At 41.8% G+C, this 17919-nt stretch overlaps 6 protein-coding genes across 6 annotated transcripts in view; 3 read left to right on the top strand and 3 right to left on the bottom strand.

The window, feature by feature from the left end:
* The window catches only part of LOC134672086 (zinc finger TRAF-type-containing protein 1 homolog), a 36997-nt gene extending 28424 nt beyond the window's left edge, over window positions 1-8573 (bottom strand). The window contains exons 1-4 of the mRNA XM_063529993.1: window positions 8186-8573; window positions 6281-6519; window positions 2133-2344; window positions 1433-1593 (exon numbers count right to left, since the gene is read on the bottom strand). Coding sequence (XP_063386063.1) covers window positions 1433-1593; window positions 2133-2344; window positions 6281-6519; window positions 8186-8398 — 825 coding nt within the window. The 5' untranslated portion in view covers window positions 8399-8573. The remainder of the gene's footprint in view (window positions 1-1432; window positions 1594-2132; window positions 2345-6280; window positions 6520-8185) is intronic.
* The window catches only part of LOC134672067 (protein VAC14 homolog), a 443464-nt gene that overhangs the window by 388786 nt on the left and 36759 nt on the right, over window positions 1-17919 (top strand). The gene's annotated exons all lie outside the window — the stretch shown is intronic.
* Window positions 9447-10586, bottom strand: LOC134672052 (SAP30-binding protein). Its single transcript, XM_063529951.1, has one exon. The coding sequence runs from the start codon at window positions 10470-10472 to the stop codon at window positions 9615-9617; it is 858 nt and encodes a 285-aa protein (XP_063386021.1). The 5' UTR covers window positions 10473-10586; the 3' UTR covers window positions 9447-9614.
* Window positions 10731-14219, top strand: LOC134672053 (trafficking protein particle complex subunit 11). The gene has a single exon (XM_063529952.1). The coding sequence runs from the start codon at window positions 10895-10897 to the stop codon at window positions 14201-14203; it is 3309 nt and encodes a 1102-aa protein (XP_063386022.1). The 5' UTR covers window positions 10731-10894; the 3' UTR covers window positions 14204-14219.
* LOC134672055 (proteasome subunit beta type-1) lies at window positions 14306-15217 on the bottom strand. The gene has a single exon (XM_063529953.1). The coding sequence runs from the start codon at window positions 15095-15097 to the stop codon at window positions 14399-14401; it is 699 nt and encodes a 232-aa protein (XP_063386023.1). The 5' UTR covers window positions 15098-15217; the 3' UTR covers window positions 14306-14398.
* LOC134671662 (dolichyl-diphosphooligosaccharide--protein glycosyltransferase subunit DAD1) lies at window positions 15328-15898 on the top strand. The gene is made up of 2 exons (XM_063529491.1): window positions 15328-15610; window positions 15714-15898. The coding sequence occupies exons 1-2, from the start codon at window positions 15403-15405 to the stop codon at window positions 15842-15844; spliced, it is 339 nt and encodes a 112-aa protein (XP_063385561.1). The 5' UTR covers window positions 15328-15402; the 3' UTR covers window positions 15845-15898.

Below are 17919 nucleotides of genomic sequence, written 5' to 3' on the forward strand. Positions count from 1 at the left end.
AATTAGGGGTCCCGTTGGCCACCTTTGAGAGCGTCTGCCAAGCACTTCCGGCTTAAAAAAATACTGGCAGACTTCGCTTTTATGTGTCTACATGTAAATTTCTAACTGCTGCCATAATTATTATTTCGGTATCAGATGGGTTAAATCAGCCCCCTTTTTTCGCACCGGAAGTGGCCTTCTTTTTCGTACTTTCGGCAAGTTCCGCCGTGGCAGACTATCGAATTCGGACTTAGCATCACTTTTATGGTTTCCCATTGTGTATTTCATCGTGGTATCAAGTCGGTTAAAAAAATTGCGGCCGGCTCTTCTACTACAAGAAGTTGATGAAATTTGAAAACAACACTATTGTCCGCCATATTGAATTCAATTATTAGCACCTCTGTAGTACGGGTGTCAACTCCAGTTGCCAGCAAAAAAGCGGTAATTTTAAAATTATGTTTATGTCAGAGCCATCTACCGAAATATTATGATATTTATTTCTTTGTATCTATACTAATCACAGTGCATAATGTGACCGCTATTACCAAGCCACAAGGTCTCGATTTGTTTAAAAAAAATGTTGAACATGACCATTACTTCGATCAACTATAGTTGACACCCGTACTGCAGCGGTGTTGCCTTACTGGCAACTCTGGTTGACACCCGTAGGTAAAGGGTTAACAACTTAATCATTTGGATTGGTTCCGTGGGAATCTGCCAAACCCTACACCGAAACATGCGACACAACTAAAACCGCCGTGTCGCAGAAATAATTTTTAGCTTGTAAGATTTTTACTAATTGTATGTATGTTAGTTTATAAGGTATGTATGTATCTACGGGCCTTAGTTGCCTGATAATAAATAATATTTAATTTAATTTTTCATTGGACTACGGACTGAAAACGGCTTAGTCGGACCAAGCTAACTCTGCATGGAATTTGCAATGAAAACATTTATTGAATGAAAACATTTATTTTCAGGCAACTATTGGCCCATAGATAAATACCTTAAAACTAGCATACATATTATTACAAAATATATCTTAAAACTAAAAACACAATTATGGTTGCGACGCAGTTCGCAACCCCGCAGTGTCAGGGAGCCGGCCGCGGAACCGCCGGAACTTGACACCCTTCGGCCAAAACTCCTCCTTGGTGAAGGTCGCTAGATGTTCAGTCGGAACGCAATGTCACCACCTTTACAGTAATGAAGACATTGCCACGCTTTGTCATGAGGGAGCGTCTTTACACTACACTCCCTCACTCTGTACTGTTCAAGCCGATGCAAGTCAGCTTACACGGACTCTAGAACCATATAAAGGTAGGGAGTACTCTAATGCTAATTAGCGAGTTTAGTAACAGCGACTAAGGGAAAATAGAAAATATGTATGAAGGCCCCGTCCGGTCTAGCAAAAGATAAGATAAATATTTTATTGTCACCCCTAGCATCTTACCTGGTATGTAATTTCGCGTTGCGTGCTCTGCGTGGGGTCGCGCTGGTTGCGGTTGACGAAGGCTTTCACGACCCACTGGTGGCCGAACGCGTTGAACCGGGACGTCTCGTAGTACAGCTTGTGCACGAACTCTTCCGTGCGGTACGGTTTCAACTGCAGATCTGCAATCACAGATAAGATATGTGACGTCCCACGGGTAAAGGTACCTTATGGCGGTTGGCGCTTACGCTATTATTAACGCTGCTCCAATGCTATTGCGGCGCTATGCGACGTAAGCGCCAGCCGCCATAAGGTGCCTTTCGCCGTGGAACGTCACATATTTTGATAAAAAAATGAACTTTTCAAATGTGACTAAAGTATCTGTAAATTAATTTTAGATTGGCAACTCCATAATATTTGAACTAGCTGACGAAGTTAAATATGTTTGCAGTTTGCAGAAGAGTTTATAGAATTCAAGCTAAAGGAGAAAGATGCCTTCCTGACCTTCCTGATGCGAGATTAGCCTCGCCAGCAGGCCTTTTGACTTTTAGCTTTTCGCAGAGGCTACGTATTGTTTGCCGTGACAGCAAGGACCTGCGTATATTCCACTTACTGCTTTAACCACGGCGTCCCTTGCTGCTTTAACCACCTCCATCTCCATACAGGTCGCCTCATGATTGCAGTCCTCGCCATAAAAAAGTATGATCTTTAATCTACTCACCATTGATGGTGATCTTCTCATACGAGAGCAAATCTAACACCTGCGTGTAGACCGCATTAGCTTCCCTGGCCGCCTTTTCTCTCTCAGCTAGTACGTCGACGACTTCCGCGGCGCTTTTGCCGGGGTGTGCGCAGGTCGCCTCGTGGTTGCGCGCCTCGTGCGCCGGCCCGCGCCAGCCGCAGCCAATGGACGCGTAGCGGCAGCCCGTCAGTCTGGGGACATCGGGAAATAATACAATAAATTTATTTGCGTCTCATAATGGGGAGCCTACAAATCGAAATAGCCTCGCAATAAGCTCAATAACTTCACTATGAGAGAAAAATCATTAGTAAACTAAACCAGGAATTAAAAAACAGTTCTGTACTGGGGGAAAAAATGAAGTTTAGTAATAATTATAGACGTTTCACTATTTCTGTAAAGTTTATTTATTTCTACAAACAGCTCAGTAATCCTAAATCTAATTTCAACAAACAGATAATAGAAATTGCAAGAACTAATAGAAATTGCAAAAGTCAATTTGTTCCTATTAGTTATTAACTCTCCTTGTCCCCGGATTAAGTTTATTTTTGTAATTCTAAGTGTGTTTTTGTTATCCTTTTCTCTCAGTATTGTGTTGTAAGTGTGAACATATGTATGTACATGCAAAAGATAGACATAAATGCCAACGAAGACACGCCGACAGACAAACAAAGACCCACAGTAAAAAGGTTTACGAAGTGAACTAAGTCGTATAATAGGTATTTAGGTACCTAGATTACTATCTACACGTAATTATGTTAGATAACGATGAAAACCATTCAGCGCGTGTTATCATTCGCCACTGATTCGCCAGACACGTGGACCCTCTCGATTTACATAAACAAAGGCAAACTTCATCAGTATGGATATGGCGCGTCGTAATTTCAACAACCATCATGATATTCATGATTATCGAACGTGACAATTACAATGGGTAAAGGTATTTAACAATTTCCTAAAGGCGTGGAGTTGTCGAGCCCATGTTATGGCGTATACGGTTTTATAGTTAACGTCGCCTGATGCGAAGGAAGATATGGCCATCGCGCGGATCTTTCCTGCCCTTACTAATAGTCTTAGTACCCTTAGTTTCCGTGTGATTTTCTTATGGCATTTTGACATTAAAACGTAAATAATGTACAATTTTGCGTTATCCGCCCTCTCTTAACCGATATACATATGGCTGCCTGAGAGATCGTTTCGTGGCTAAAATGCCAAGCCAAGCTGAAGTCTCGCTACAATGCATTCGCTAATAAGTGAGTGCATATGCAATAAAATTAGACACCGATAGCACAACACAGATTATCTCAGAATATTAGATAAATACAAATAAAGTGATAGAAAATGCATCGCCCTTTAGTACACGGCGGGAAGAAGTTGATAACTCGAGATATTAAGAAATTTTAACTTAAAATAAAATTGTATAAGGTTTAAATTTCTTCAATATTATTTCCGCCAGTTATCATCTTCCTCCCGCCGCCTCTACCTACGGCATTAGTCATAATATATAGTCGAACCAAGCAGATTTCTGCACAGATTTTTACAAGGACAGAGTGTGACCGTACATGCCACCATAAACCTATAGAAATTTGAAATTTATACTCGCACATCGCCACTTTGGCACTGCAAAGTCGGTGCTGGGTCAGACGGGCTAAAAAATCCTATTTCAATTTTTAATGTTCAATTTATCTTAACTGATACCTTCTTGCATAAAATAAAACATAGAAGAGTTATGAGAGTACTAGTGTGTCGTCGGAAAGTTTCCAAAATGCCAAATTTCCACGAGGAAAAAATTCAGAACTTCTCATATTTTTGTACGGGGGTTGTAATTTTTCATTTCCAAAGTGAAATTTTATTTTATTTCCTGCGAAGTTTTTCTGAAATTTCCCACTGGACTTCTCCAACTTTTTGAAAACTTGATGCAACTGTCACATAGATACATGAGATAGACAAGACAAGCACAGAGATTGCTCTACCAGACAGAGCATGCGTACCGACACGCAGTCACCAAGCGGACAAGCATCCCCTAGCGTTAGTGGGCGAACAGGGAGCCTTACATGTATGTTATATATTACATATCGGACATCGGGTATACATTGGCGAACTTGAACTTTCCACTGATAAAGTCTTATACGTATGCAAGTTCAGAATGCAGGGGGCGGCTATCTGTTAAAGTATTTAAACATTTCTTTTAATATATCGCACACTTTAAAATATCAGTTCGATTGGGCAGAATGGGTAAATTGGGTAATTCGGATTGTCATATTAGTATCTGGGATATAAAAACAGACTTTATAGGTATGTATTCATATCTCACTTTAAAAGATAGTCTCCTCACGCTTTTACGAGATTATAAATACCTACCTATAATATGGATAGATAGGTATAGATACGAGTACATAAACCAAGAGGTAAGTAAGATAAATAGGTATGTATAATTCTAAATCGGAAGCGCTGAATGACTCTTTCTTTAAATTGGCAGCAAACGCATCCCTGCAAGGTTTAGAATTGGTGCAAGCATTAAAGTTATCAACTAAAATAGTTTCTGATTAAATAATTGTTTTTGATTCGGCATAAAATACGTCTGAAACTATTGTGATTGTCCTCATTTCAAAGCACAATCACGATTAAAACATCAATCTTGTTAAGCAGTATATGGTGGTTTCTCAAGTTCGCCAAGATACGCCCCGTTAAGTTCAGTCCAAGCTTGGTGATGCGTCCCGGTACCTCTTGCGTCTGGGCGGCGTCGCGGGTGGGGCAGGCGGCGGGGGAGGCGCGGAGCCGCGCGGGCGCAGCGCCGCCACGAGCGCGTACAGCCCCTGCGCCAGGCGCCCCAGCCCGCCCCACGAGCGCCGCGGGGCGCCCACTACTACTTGGGAGAACTTGTACTGCCTGGGGGAACATACCATCGTCGACACTGTTAGGGTCGGTTGCACCAAACTGTTCGTATCATTAAAGAGGTCGCTAAATTTTTATGTATGGAAAGTTTCATAGTAAAGCGCCAGGGCGCGCCGGCTGACGTTGATCAGTCTGTCAAATGTGGTTGGTGCAACTGGCCCTTAGTCGGGTCCACACAGAACGAGTCGCCTCGCGAGGAACTTGCCGCGCGAAGGAGCTCGGTCTATTTGGACTCGCCTATTGACTACTAATAGTTTAGTAATAAGTAAATTAAGCTCTATATTTGCGTTAAATGTGGTTAACTAAAGGTCTTTAATATTATAAATTAAAAAAGCATCATACATTTATTTTAGCTTAATTGCAGCATTTAAATTGCTGTTAGTGCAAACAGCAACACTCGTAAGTGTACATCGGTATACTCGTATGTCGGTATCGGTATATGTTATGGTACATGTACACTGTAGCTACCTTTGATTCATCCTGATAGTTCAACCTTTACTAGTAAGGTATACTGGTATATAAAACAAGAACAAGAACAGAGTGTAAAGCTAAGTTTCATCAGGAGAAGATGATTGAAAAGTAGAAGAGGATCAAACAGAGTTAATCAAGAAAATGCAAAGGAAATATACAAATGGAAAGACTGCAACATCAATATTACCTACAACGCCCAAACACCCTAAAAATTCAGTGGAAACGTAAAAGACCTATTTCGAGTCCCAAATGAATACGAATCCTTGCGAAGGGCTGCAAAAAGTTGAAGTTACAGTCGCTATCTTATACATAATACTAGTTAGCAGTATTCACTGAAACGTAGGTACGAGTATATATTTACAGAAATCTAGCATGTGGTCTTATCTCGTTACATGCGGTCAACGTCTTCTCATACATGCCTACACAGATATAGAGGATAGGCGCAGAAATCTTTGCGATAACTACATTATAGGTATATGCGTTTTATTTCAAAAGTGGCCTATTATTATTAGATGACAGCTTTTTAAATAAAACGTAGGCGTCACGTTCTCTGTGGAATATAGCCACACACTGTGGTCATTCCGTTTCTGTTTAAGACACAGAACACTCAAAAATTGAGTGGTATAATATAAACTTACATACAATAATTTTACCAAGCATACCATTTTGAAAGAATGTCACCCAATATTTTAGTTCAATAAGAATTCCAGGTTTCTCAAGACCAAAGGAGATCTTACGGTAGTTGCTAAAGGAATATGACTGACCTGTCCTCACAGATCTTCTCCTCGTGATGCTGTAGCGAATGCCTCGGGAACACCTGAGCGCAGTACTTGCACTCCGAAGGCAGCTCAGACACTGTCTTCTCAACCGCCAGGTTCCTCGAGGCAGAAGTCTTAGAGATCTCGACGCGGCAGTTGGGGCAGGTGGCCGCCTCGTCGCGGAGGCGCGCGTCGGCGAGCAGGTGCGTGAAGCAGGGCGCGCACATCAGGTGCCCGTTGCTGCACTGTGGGTGGGAGATTGTTCAGCGGGGGATTCAGTTGGAAGTAACCTTTAGCCGCTCAGAAATTTAAACTGTATTTAACTATGATTTGTTAAAAATATTAAAAATACAAGGCATCTGGGCGGCTAGAGGATAAGCTAGCAGAAGTTACATTTTCTCAATTGTTAGATCCCTTTCAAAAGTGGTAATAGAAAATAACTCAGCCATCTCTTTTTGAGGTGATCATAGAGATTGTTCAGCTATTATATAAAACCACAATGCTGAACAGATTACCAACAAATGAGAAAATGCAACTAATGTTTTGTAATGTAGCTGTAACTTGTTAAAATAATGGTATATTTGAATGATAACCTTACTTTCAAGTTAAACAAAATTAAGGGAATAACTTTAGATTAAGTAGAGAAACTTGGACCTATACACATATTTTAATATTACCAATTACCAACTTTGAATTGCACAAGTACATGGAAAGGCTAAAATTATCAGAAAAACATTTTAATTAGAAAGAAACATGGTGTGGCTAAATGTTTTTTCGAAATTTAAACTTTGTAATCCCAAATTGTTTAACTGTCCTTTAGTAGTAAAATGCAGTTAAACAATTTCTTATAATGTAGTTTTTTTTTGCGAACTGCGGTGTAATCATGTGATCTGCTATATAATGTGTAAAATCCTGTTAATATCTTTGAGTTACAAAAATATTGACAGGACGGTTTTAATCTTTTCTAGTATAGAACAATGCTGATGTGTTCCTGTCGACTACCTCGGACCTTCATTGCATGGCCCCTGAAAGTAAACTAATGCATAGGAATACCTCTGGAACAGAAAATAAATAGATAAAAGTGTTCATACAACTCTTAATAAAACAAAGAAGAATTCTATTTTTCTGTGTCACAGTCTGAGTCATAAAACTCATAAAGTATTTTTAGTACTGATGATATCAATTTTATAGATTTCATTAAAATTATTGAATTACACGATTCAAGAAAAAAGTATACTTAATAAATATTCAACTCATATTCACTTATCAATTAAACTGTAATAAAATAATGACTGCCAACATTGTTATTAATGAATGAAATTAGTATTTAAAATTTCACAAGAACTTGAAATATTATAAAAACAAATAAAATTCTAGGAATGTCAAATAATGTAATTTTAAAAGAGTTTTCTTTTTGTATTTTGTTGATGTTTGTCTGAGGGATGAGGGGAGGGTTTCTAAATGAAAAAGGGCCAAATCTCTTAAACATTTTTTTATTCAATTGAAATGCTACAAGAGTCCATACAGCTAGGTCCATTACATCTACCTGTGTAGTACATAGTCTAGCAGTCTTAACAATAAATATACAAATACTCGCCCAATTACACAATATGCATTAAAATGTAATTACAGTTTTGTAATGCGCCCTTCAAGGGCGGAACAAAGGGCAATGGCGCAGAAGCGCGCGCGCTTGCGACTACGACGTACATACATTCACAAAGGTTCATGATCATGACGCCATAACAATACTTTACGGCCACAAATTGGAGACACGCGCCGCGCGCCGTGTAGGCGTCGCCACGGCGCGCTTCGCGAGCCCGGCCCTTACGTAACAAAGAGAGGATGCAATAGAAAATGTTTTGGTAAAACAGCTGACGGCTTTGTCGTGGCGATCAGCTGTTTTAGGAATACCTGGTAGACGGCGGCGGGCGGTAGGTCGAGGCAGACCGCGCAGCACAGGATGCCGCCCAGCCTGTGCTCGAGCTTCTCGCTCGTCTCTTTATCTAACTTTCTGCGCTTTTCGGGCAGCGGGCCCTCTTCGTCTTTCTCATCAGGAGGGGCGGCTGCGATCTCAGATTCGGTGCTCGCGGAGGGCACGGGCTCGCTCTCGGGTGCCTCGGCCATTGCCCGACGTAAACAAACACAGATTTAATCAAAACAACCGAGAACTGCGCCAGATGATGAACACAAACAAAGGTTTCGTTGCACTGTGTAGATAAAGCAAAGTACATATATAAAATTGACGTGTTTTGTTTGTATATATAGCGCCCCCCTCCACCCTGTGTGTTTTTTGCGCAACGCGACGAAACGTTCCATTTTACGTTACTTGGAAAATAGAGCAGTTTGAGAAACTTATAGCACAGAATAAATAATAGTACTACCGTACAGAAAGGAAGCTTCCTACAAAACCGAAGTTTGACAGCGGTTCAGGGTCGAATCATGCTATCCCTTTTTAATACATGACACTATCCCATTCGGCTATTTAGGGTTGTCAAAATTCAAGTGATTATCTTATCTGTGGTCGTGCACGCAAAAGGAAGTCAAGTGGTGCCAACCCTAAAAATTGCTCGGAGCAATGCTGAGCCGAGCGGAGCCGAGTTTGGCCGAAGTCAGGAGCTTCGCACCCCTGCTTATAGGCCCCGTTCGCACGGTAGCTTTTTTGACGCGCGTTAAAAAAGCGTTTGAATGACACAAATGGATAACCCGCATACTATGCGGGGCGCATAGACCTAGTATAGTCTGTGTAGTACACTAGGTACCTCTATGATAACCCGTATGTATTAACACGACAGCGGTAGCGCTTTTTATCAAGCGTTGTTGGATTTTCGACTTTAAGCCTTGGTCGTTAAATTGAAAATTCAAGATTCAAGCGCTTTTTCAACGCGCGTTAAAAAAGCTGTCGTGCGAATGGGGGCTACCGGATGAATAGATTAGAAATGTTGACCAACATTAGGAAAAATAAACTTTTTTGTTTGAGTCTTCTCGTGAATGCAGCTTGATGATGACCTAGATTTTGCATGTTGATAAATGTTGTCTAATTTATTAGTTGAACAATTCCTGAGAAACCAGTTTTAAATTTAATATTAATTGATATTGTTATTGACATAGAACCTGAATACATGCAATGTTAGTAATAAGCTACTCAAGTAAGGAATTAAAACAAAACAAGCAAAACATTGTAATAAATTTAATATTTTAATGTTTAATACTTATAAATAAGATATAGAGCACAGAATTACAAAAATGAATTCCACAGTTACATACAAAGTACAATTTCTTCAGAAATGTCTAACCTCACTTGCACTGCTCAGTTGAAGTTGCAAACAAATTATTCATCCAATCAAATTTTGGGTTTCTTAGGTAAAGATCCAAAAGCAGATATAACAGTGCCCTTGGTACCAGTGACGTTGCTAGTGAGGGGCTGCTGCAACAGACCGGGCTGTTTTATGGTAGGTTTGGATCCGACATTAGGTGCCGCCTGGTCCCATTTTGATTTCCGCTTTTTCTCATCATCACTCTCTGATTTCTTGGCCACTCCAGATATGAAATCAATCTTAGCTAGCTTCTCTTTCTTTTCCTTTTCTCTCCTGTCCATTTCTAGCTTTTGAACCCGAGCCAACTCATCATAGTAGGATTCTTTGCCCCATTTTAAAGGGTCATAGATTTCAGGTGGATAGTTTGTATCCAGCTCATTGATATCACAGAATTGAATGAGTTTCTCATAGATACTAGGATTCCTGAAGTTTTTCTTATCTTGAATTATACGGTTCATGTCAAGACCTTCTGTGAGCATACGGTTGTAGAACTTGGCAATAGTATCTTGGAGTTCCTTGGGGCATTTGCCGGCGGGCTCGGGGGGGATGCTGGCGCCGTCCTGCGAGTCGTCGGGGTCGGAGCGTGGTACCGCCTCGTCCGTGTCCGTCTCCATGGAGAGGCGCCGCATGTCGTCCTGGCTGCCTGGGGCCGGTGAAAGCGCTTCTTCGTCCGACACCATCGTTTCGTCGACGTAGGACACTAGCTGCTTCTTGGGGCTTATGGGCGCCGACGCCGGGCCGTCGCCGTCCGTGGCGCGCCGCGGACTCGGCGGCGCAGAGTGAGTTCTGGCTTCATCCTTCTCGGGGGTCTGCTCCTCGATGTCTTCCTCGCCTTCGGAATCAGTATACGTCGCTGTGAGAGAAGCTAAGGCTTGGGATGTCATAGTGAGTTAATATTTGAGAGTAAAACACAGTGAGGAAATGAATTTGGGCAATTTTACAAAAAGTTTTTAACAAAATAGTAAAATGCCATGGCAGAATATGTTAACGTGAACGTCAAATATTTTGACAAGTTATTTTTTTAATGCGTTTAGGAATTGCATTGAATAGGTGGATCACTGTTTTCGTTCAGTAACGGCAGTTGTCGCAGTGCGGTAATGCCGTTTCGGTTTTTTCAATTGAAGTAGAACGGAACGCAATACTGCTGACTGTCATTTTGACGAATGATGGAGGTGTTGGAGAATGTAGAAATTAGAAATTATTGATGAAAAATAATGATACGCTTCCAGTGAGACGTTTAAACAAAGTGATAGGCTAGCGATCGTCTTAGTTAATGTGTCGATAGTAGTTACACAACAGCAGCGTGATGGCGACGCAGCCAAGTGACCCGACGGAGTTTCCGCCCGAGATCATTTTGAAGCCCCTGGCGTTGGTAGGGCTCTCTGGGCTGGACACAGTGAACAACGCCGTGCACAAGGCCGTATGGGACGCCTTCAGCAACAACCGCCGTGCCGAGCGCGCCGCGGTGCGCTTCAAGCTGTTGCAGAATACATTCGAGTTTCCCGTAGTCAAGCCAAAGCGGAACTCTTACGAATGGTACATTCCCAAGGGCATACTGAAGAAGAACTGGATTCAGAAGCGCGTGGCTCTCGTGCCCTCAGTCGTCGTGATTTTTTATGACATGGAGTGGAATGACCCCCAGTGGAACGAGAAAATTATTGAGTGCGCGTCTCGAGTGCAGAGCATCCGCGCGGCCGTGGAGGGCCACTCCACGCGCGTCGCCGTAGTCGTGGTGCAGGACGGGCTCACACCACCGCCGTCCGAGTACATGCTGGGCGCCGAGCGCGCGCAGGCCCTCTGTGCCGCCTGCGAAATTCAGTCAAAGGCACTTTTTGTACTACCACACAATGATCATCTCATGGGATACATAGTGCGACTCGAAAACGCATTCTACGATATTGCACAGAACTATTATCATCATGAAACTAAAAACATAAAGCAACACCGAGATCACCTCAACAAAACCACACACCAGTATCTTTTTGTGAGACACCAATTTAAGTTAGGCTTCCTGAATGAACTTAAACAGGACCTGAGCACTGCACACAAGCACTATCTCCATGCCTACAACAACCTGCTGGAAACCAGAGCAGTCGACACCAACATGCACGAGGTGAGAACTGTAGCGGGCTACATCAACTACAAGCTCTGTAAACTATTATTTGCCTTAAACATGGCAAGAGATGCTATAGCACAGCTCAAAACACACATTGAGAGGTATAAAAATAGAATTGGCCCTACAGAGCTGCTGTTTGAACACTATGCATGGATTGCGAGACAGTACAGTGCCTTTGGAGAGTTATTCGATGAAGCAATACGTGCAGGGCTTCCAGCAATACAGTCACAACACCCTGGCTTCTATTACCAGCATGCGGCTCAGTTCACAGTGAAGAGGAGACAGGCGATGCGGTCAGTCTGTGCTGAGGCAACCCAGTATCCTCCCCCGCCTGATCCTTTAGAAGGTATTGTAGAATTTTATGGACAGAGGCCATGGAGGCCTGGTCGCCTCAGCGCCGACCCTCACGATCCCCAGAGAGAGCAAGCTGCTGTACAGGCACTGCAATACAACGAGAGAATCTTCAATCACTCTACAGTGGTTATCAGTTTTCTAGGCAGTGCTATCTCGCAGTTCAAGACGTTCCATTCGCCGCGCATGCGAAAACAGCTGGTGGTTGAGATGGCGAACGAGTACTACTACTGCGCGGATTACGGCAAGGCACTGACGCTGCTCAGCCACATGCTGTGGGACTACCGGCGCGAGCGCTGGTGGTTCCTTGCGTCGCACGTGCTAAATCGCGCGCTACAGTGCGCATATCTCTCTGCTGTGGTGCAAGACTACGTCCAACTGTCTCTTGAAGCCTTGTCTAAACACATTCAAGTGCCAAACAATGATAAGGACAGGATATTCAAGAATATTATGGCTGTGCTTAATTTGGACGTCCCCTCGGCAGAGCCGGACCTGCCCGCGGCGGCCGCAGCGCGTGCTGCCGACCTCTGGCGGGCGGCAGCCGAGCGCGAACCATTTACCGTCAATGTCGACATGGCGAACATCTCCAGCGTCCTCGAGGTTAAACCAAAGTTCACCCAGCAGAAATACAAAATGGACGAAACCATCGAAATCGGAGTTTACGTGCGACTCTCTTACGCTACGACGCTCGTGGTCAAGAAAGTTCTAGTTACAGTTTCGAGTCGCACGGAAACTATCGAGATTCCCATAACAGACGGCGGCAGCACCATTACGCTAGAGGGCGGTAAAGTAAAGAGATTCTTGTGCCAATTCAAATGCAACTCCAAGGATAACGGCTCAGAAATTACGATCAAAAATATTTCCTTCGCATTAGATAATGATAAGAAACGGAAAATCGTCATGAACTTTAAAATGGAAGAGAATAAGAACATGGAAGCTATCCACCCTGAGCTGCTACATTTCATACACAGCCCTAAAGCTGATTACGAGTTTGATTGCATCGTGCCTTCGACGATCGCCCACATCGTGGCGCGCGAGTGCCGCCTGTCCAACAGCGTCAGCAACCAGAACCCCGCGCTGCAGGGCGAGTGGTTCCCCTCCACCTTCACCATAACAAACGACGAAAACACTTCTGTTTACGACGTCAAAATCACTGTTTCCTTGCTTAGCACTCCTGATAATCAGAACCCCGAGGCGGTCACCGAGCTAAGCCTTATAGCGGGACAACCTCAGACCCAGCCTCTCCAGATATCACCTGGTAGCATTGACAAGTCCTCCACACACTCCAGCACATTCTTTTTGAAGACTAGCAGAACTTCCACAACCACTGTCCAAATAAAAGTTTCGTACTTCATTGATCTTCCAGAAGTCTCCAAGCTAGAATGTGTCAAGGACTTTACGACAAAAATACCCGTAGTAAAGCCGTTTGAAGTTTCTACAAACTTCGTTGCTATGAACTTCAAACCTATCTCTAAGTGCTTTATAGATGACCCTCTTATTGTCATGCCTAATGTTAAAATCCTAAGTCCTTGGGATCTGGTGATAGTAGATACGGAGCTAGAAGTAGTTGATTGCTTCAAATACGCCGATGAGAGCAAACCGCAGTCTTGCATTAGTAATTTAGAAGTAGCTGAGAAAAATACGGCTGTGGACGCTATCTGTATTCAAGCGAAATACAAGCCCAAAGATCATCCCACTAGGGTGGGATTATATAATATCAAATGGCGGCGGAAAAGTAATACAACCGGGCACTGTGTGATGAGCAGTACTGCCTTATCCAGCCTGCCTATTGAAGAGTGTCCCATAGCCGTAGAGGTCAAATATCCTGAAGTAGTAGAGCTACAGACTTCCGTGCCACTAAAGTGCATATTGTACGGAAAGTCAAGCAGCCCTGTGAGGCTCATGCTAACAGTTGAAGGGTCTGATGCTTACATGTTCTCGGGGTATAGGAAGCTGTCAGTTACAGTGCCCCCAGGAGATTGTGTAGAGGTGTGTTACAACATCCACCCACTGGTAGCTGGGAACACGTCACCCCCAAGGCTAAAAGCAGCACTGGTCGGAGACCACCCTGGACAAGACGCGCTCCGGGAGATGTTCGACAAAACTTTTCCTGATAATATATTTGTTATGCCTAAGTACAAGAAATAAAATCTATGAGATGTTACTTTCGTTTTTATTGGAATGTAAATAATTAAACAAATATCTAGTTTTATTGTAGTTACCTTATTATTTAAATAATAAATGCAGTTATTTGTTATGTATGTTATTTATTTAAAAATACCTATCACAAGGTTTGCATACAATACAATTTTTCTTTATAGTTTATTTAGTAATATAGATTGCTTAATCTCTACGCAAGGCAAATTTCTCCTCTTGAATGCCATTAGCTGTGATTATGAGGATATAAATGCTGTCTCCAGTGTAGATGTCTCTCTCCGCCGCACTGATGAACACATCCTTGATAAGAGCCAGAGCTTTTTCCTTAGGCAGAGGCGCTTCAGTTACATTCTGCATGTTCTTCAGACCAATCTGGTTATCAAGCAGGGGCTGCAACTGCGCGCCCGCAGAGCCGCCGGCGCGGTAGTTTGAGCGCTCGCAGTGCCCGATGGGGTCATAACTGTACACACAACCCTTGCCCTCTCCGTCCAAGCCAGCCAACACATTAGAGATGTAGTATGGGAAGAATCGTTTGTAGTATAGCATGGTGGAGAGCATCTGCGCCACGGCGGGGGTCGTCATTGGCTTGTTATGTTCCTGCTCGTACATCTGCATGCGCGCCGCGAGCAGCCTCGTGAGCGTCAGCGTATCGCACCAGCAGCCCGTCGCGCCCAGCACCGTGCGCGACGACAGCTGGAACAGCTTCTTCTGCTCGCGCGTGTAAATGGAGAAGCCCGTGCTCAGCCGGGTGTCCGCTCCGATCACGGCATAGTCATCGCCGGCGATCGCGACTACGCTGCCGCCGTTGTCGGCGTACGGCTCGAAGCGATGCTGCACGGCGCCGGGTACCGCGTACTCAGGGAAGTTGCCTTGGACGTTCAACATTGTTGTTTTATATTAAAATTTAATCGGGCTATTGAAATGAGTACAAAACTTTGTTTAATTCGATGACATGCACAAATTCACGCACAAGCAGCTATTGCAAATTTGACATTTAATGCAGTGTTACCAACAAAATAATTTCAATTAGGATATTTTTCTTCTATTTTGCAATGGTTATAAACATGTCTCAAACATAGCTTTTGACATTTGGTTAAAAAAAATTCATCTGTCTATGATTCGTGGATGACGTGTATGTAGTTTATTGAAAAAGCCGACTTTATTCACGAATTGGTTAAAACTCCACGAAAATGACCTCTCTAATGTCCGTAATTCCCAAATTGTACCAGGAGTACTCAACCAAGACATCCAAGAAGCTGAAAATCATCGACGCCTACCTACTGTACATTTTCTTGACCGCCGTGATTCAGTTTGTGTACTGCTGCCTAGTCGGCACATTCCCATTCAATTCCTTCTTGAGCGGCTTCATTTCCACAGTCAGCTCATTCGTGCTCGCCGGTAAGTTCATGCGACATTGCTTTTTAGCCTAAACTTAACAAGTTCGTAAGTTAATTACATCAATCAATCAATCGACTTCACCCTATTGTTTTTCTGTTTTCAGTGTGCCTGAGGCTCCAGGTGAATCCCGAAAACAAGAATGAATTCCAAGGACTGAGCGCCGAGCGCGGCTTCGCCGACTTCATATTCGCTCACCTTGTTTTGCACATTGTTGTCATCAACTTCATAGGTTAAGTTCATTTATAATAAATTTTATATTTAATAAGAAATACATGTTATAATTACTAACACGTATTTATTTTCATCAACACAGCTTCAGTAATATAGGGTAGGGCTGCTTGTTGATCTTATATGGCAGTGAGTAAAAATATCTGACATTAACATTATGTTACAGAGCCCAGCGCTTAGCTTGCTTGTGTAACTTTTATATATTCAAATAACTCATAGTTTAATGGGGTAATTTAGATAAACTCTCCAACTAGTTGTATTTGAAAGTGGTTGAATGGAATGTATCAACATATTTGCATTACCAAAAACAAACTGGGAAATAATTAGGTAGAGCAAAAACAAGTTCAATTGAATTCTTTTCATTTTAATTATTTGACTAGTCTTGAATCAATTTTACAATAATTATTCAAACAATATTCCTTAAAGATAATTGTAAATAAATCAAAGGGCTAGCTGTAACTGAATGCCAACAATTTTAAGTACTAAATAATCTAGAATTATAGTTATAAATCAATCTGCTATTATACAAACTTAAAGAATTTGGAACCTAAATTTTTTATATATTTATAGATAGTATTTTGAAACCTAGTTTTTTTGCAGGATACATATAAGCTTAGGGCATATGGGATAGTTAAATTATGTCCAATTGGACTAAAAAAATTCAAGCATCGTAAAAAGGTGATGATAATTCATAACATACATATTTAACTTTAAAACTGGGTTTTATACAGATACATTTGAAAGACTAAATAGTGTATTATTTCAGTTTTTGCATTTTAAATGTTATTAAAATTTACTCCATATAAAACCCATGATTTAAAAATAGTCTATAATTTAAAAAACTGTTAATACTAAAACTATTCAACATCAAGTCCAAAGAGATGTTCAAAATGGTGTTAGTCCAGAGCCTCTAACATGGGCCCTACATTTATAACCACAACAACATTTAGTTGGACATGTCAAGGTGAAGCAGTAAGCGGTGACATGACGCGACAGCAACACTGCACTATTTGCTGCCACAAAAAACTTAAATAAATAACACTGGGTGATTTTGGGGTTGCGATCCTGACTGTCAAAAATGTGTTAAGATAGTCACACTTGACTGTCAAGGTTATAGTGGTCATACTCAATATGTATTATACTCATACTAGTCAAATTTCCCTGTGGGACTAAGCACATAATCACGAAAAAAATCTAATGAAATAGACGAAACAAGTGGGAGGCCCAGGAGTAGGTTTGTTTTTACATGATCTTCGTATTGGTCCCATGGGAAACCTTCAGTATGACCATCTTAATACATTTTTGACATTCGGGATCATGACCCCAAATCACCTAGTTGAATGGGTAGAGAGAAATGATCAACATTTCATTAATATGGACGCGAAATTTATACATTGTCAATATAAAAATACACTCTCAAAGACTTAGAAAAATAAACTTTCTGTCGCTAAAAGCAACAAGCCCTAGGGCCGAAACGCCGAGACGTGACGTCACGAGCAAGCAGCGAGATAACGGTTCCGAACTCTTCGTTACACTACCCAAGTAATGTAATGGCTCAATCACATAGATACTCATACAATCACTTCAGGAAGGTCAATGTACTGACAGAGGCAGCCTGTAATCGCTGGTAGACCTTATTTCAATGCAAGAAGGTTTATAAATAGTAAATTAATTGATTTTTGCGATTGTATATTCAGATCAGATGTATTCACTTACTGGATCATTGTAATTGTGCCATTATATAACTTTAATATTATTTTGTTAAAACTAACTAAATTATCACAAAAGATGAAAAAACGGTCACATACTCTAGAGATAATTATGACATTTCCAAGCTAAAGTAAAGTAAAGCTCATTTTCGGTAGTCAATAAGATGTTGCTACCATAATAATTTAATTAGAAATCGTCCTTATTGATACCAATAGGGCGGTGCCTTTTGGAACGTCACAAATATCTGCCAGGTCCTTCGTTGGTCGCATTGGAGGTGTAATATTTGTCTTAATAATATAAAGTCAAAATATCATAACCATGTATTCTTACTTGGCACACCAACTTCCAACCAGAAATTAAATTTGTACTAA

The sequence above is a fragment of the Cydia fagiglandana genome, chromosome 16, assembly GCF_963556715.1.
Source record: "Cydia fagiglandana chromosome 16, ilCydFagi1.1, whole genome shotgun sequence".
In the NCBI taxonomy this organism is placed as follows: domain Eukaryota; kingdom Metazoa; phylum Arthropoda; class Insecta; order Lepidoptera; family Tortricidae; genus Cydia; species Cydia fagiglandana.

Coding starts and splice junctions, on each gene's coding strand:
- LOC134672052 (XM_063529951.1), bottom strand. CDS start 10,472: ATGACATCCCAAGCCTTAGCTTCTCTCACAGCGACGTATACTGATTCC.
- LOC134672053 (XM_063529952.1), top strand. CDS start 10,895: ATGGCGACGCAGCCAAGTGACCCGACGGAGTTTCCGCCCGAGATCATT.
- LOC134672055 (XM_063529953.1), bottom strand. CDS start 15,097: ATGTTGAACGTCCAAGGCAACTTCCCTGAGTACGCGGTACCCGGCGCC.
- LOC134671662 (XM_063529491.1), top strand. CDS start 15,403: ATGACCTCTCTAATGTCCGTAATTCCCAAATTGTACCAGGAGTACTCA. Junction 15,611..15,713: donor CAGCTCATTCGTGCTCGCCG/GTAAGTTCATGC, acceptor TTCTGTTTTCAG/TGTGCCTGAGGCTCCAGGTG.